A 2,500-nucleotide genomic window follows, 5' to 3' on the forward strand; every position below is an offset into this window, starting at 1 on the left:
TATATGTATATATATGTATATATATGTATATATATGTATATATATGTATATATATGTATATATATGTATATATATGTATATATATGTATATATATGTATATATATGTATATATATGTATATATATGTATATATATGTATATATATGTATATATATGTATATATATGTATATATATGTATATATATGTATATATATGTATATATATGTATATATATGTATATATATGTATATATATGTATATATATGTATATATATGTATATATATGTATATATATGTATATATATGTATATATATGTATATATATGTATATATATGTATATATATGTATATATATGTATATATATGTATATATATGTATATATATGTATATATATGTATATATATGTATATATATGTATATATATGTATATATATGTATATATATGTATATATATGTATATATATGTATATATATGTATATATATGTATATATATGTATATATATGTATATATATGTATATATATGTATATATATGTATATATATGTATATATATGTATATATATGTATATATATGTATATATATGTATATATATGTATATATATGTATATATATGTATATATATGTATATATATGTATATATATGTATATATATGTATATATATGTATATATATGTATATATATGTATATATATGTATATATATGTATATATATGTGGGAGCTTGGGTAATGAAGATTACTTTTTCTAAATTATAACATTTTCTTAATTCAACCTTTAAACATTGTCGCCAGAAGGGTGTGTTATATTTTCCTAGCATTAGAACGTTAGAGTTAAATACGTTATATCAAGCTCAGTTTCTTTGAATATCAATTTTCTTGCCTGATTTCAGCTATATGTTTCCTGAGTAACGACATCTACGACTACCATTATGTGTCCCAGGGGAAGGTCACAGTTCAGTCTATTGACGACAGAGAAGACATGCAGTTTACTCACGTGAGATTTTATTACGTTGTTGTAATACATGTCCATTGTAATATTCTGTCAACCGGTATGCATCTGCACACACACACACACACATGGCCATACTTTTAGGCCTATAACAACACACACAAACACACTCATATGTGTATATATGTGTGTATGTGTGTGTGTGTGTGTGTGTGTGTGTGTGTGTGTGTGTGTGTGTGTGTGTGTGTGTGTGTGTGTACAAAAAAATATGCACACCGTAAATTAATGAATGATAGTTTAAGTGCCCAAAGCCGTGGTTACATTGGCACCTATTTGCAACCACTGCATCATCAAAACGGTACCTCGTGAGAGCTACCTAAATAGACAGAAGGCTAGAACGAAACAACATTAAGAGACATACATACACTGTACTGGCAAGGCACTCCCTGACCGTTGAAATTATGTACACATATGAGACGTCCTGGTGCAATTCGATGATAGGCAGCATGCTAACAATGACTCCAGAAAAGGCCAACAAACCTCAATCAAATATAGATTATTTTGATAGTGCTTGTATGCCTAGCCATGGTAACTTACTGTTAAAAGAAAAGAAAAAAAAAAGCCAAAGATCTATGGCTCTACTTACCTAATAAGTTGTTCTTTGGCAGAACGCAAAGCCTGTCGTCTGCGGTGATCGTTTGATGCATTCCTTTTAAAGTTGGCTCCTATTCATGTTATGGTTTTATTACTCTAGACTTATGTTCACAAGAATTACTGTTAATTCACTGAGTAAGCATAAGCTATTTATATACTCCTTGATGTATCAATATAAACCAATAGCTAATTATGCACTAATTTCAAAACATTTGTTAAAAAATATCACTATTATTTTGAATTGTTGGGAGAATACCGTAGAGAACATTAAGATGGTCATTTGTTTACTTGGTCCTGTTATTATTGTACAAGAAATGTGCATTGCCAACTTATTTTTTACCTGTCTGGAGAGTTTAATAAAATGACAAAAAGCCTCAGTCAAATCTCTTGGATTCAAACTGATTTTTTTTTTTTTTTTGGGGGGGGGGGGCAATTTCAATTTTGAAACGCCCATGGAAATTTTAAGAATATGGTGTATGTAACGGAGACTCGTATCCGACTTCAAGTTTTTTTTTTGGCCATGTTGCGAACTGACTACAATATTGTGTAAAAAAATAATTTTCATGGGACTAAAGCGAGGATTAAAATTATTCTTCATACAGTAGATACTTCAGTAATTTAAAATTAATTTATTTATATACATTTGATATAACATCCAGACATAAATTTTTGTCTCGAATCGTTGCTGAATTTTACTAGCGGCAACTTTTGATTTCCCATAATTTGGGAAATATGGAAATAACGAGGAGCGGGAGCTGACATTGCAGGATTTTGGTTGCGGCAATCACAGGTCGCGAATTCCGCCACGGTTGCAAATATTGTGGGCCAGTGTGGAATGGCTTTACTCTGTCACATTACATCATAAATGGTAGCTTGTATGTGTATATATTCATGTCGATTGTACTCATATGTATGC

General features: G+C 29.0%; 1 protein-coding gene across 1 annotated transcript in view; it reads left to right on the plus strand.

The window, feature by feature from the left end:
• Positions 1-2,500, plus strand: part of LOC125044896 (myosin heavy chain, muscle-like) — a 22,173-nt gene that overhangs the window by 5,664 nt on the left and 14,009 nt on the right. Inside the window, 2 exon segments of the mRNA XM_047641858.1 lie at positions 774-777; positions 837-975. Of these exon segments, the coding sequence (XP_047497814.1) occupies positions 774-777; positions 837-975 (143 nt within the window).

This window comes from Penaeus chinensis, chromosome 36 (assembly GCF_019202785.1).
Source record: "Penaeus chinensis breed Huanghai No. 1 chromosome 36, ASM1920278v2, whole genome shotgun sequence".
In the NCBI taxonomy this organism is placed as follows: domain Eukaryota; kingdom Metazoa; phylum Arthropoda; class Malacostraca; order Decapoda; family Penaeidae; genus Penaeus; species Penaeus chinensis.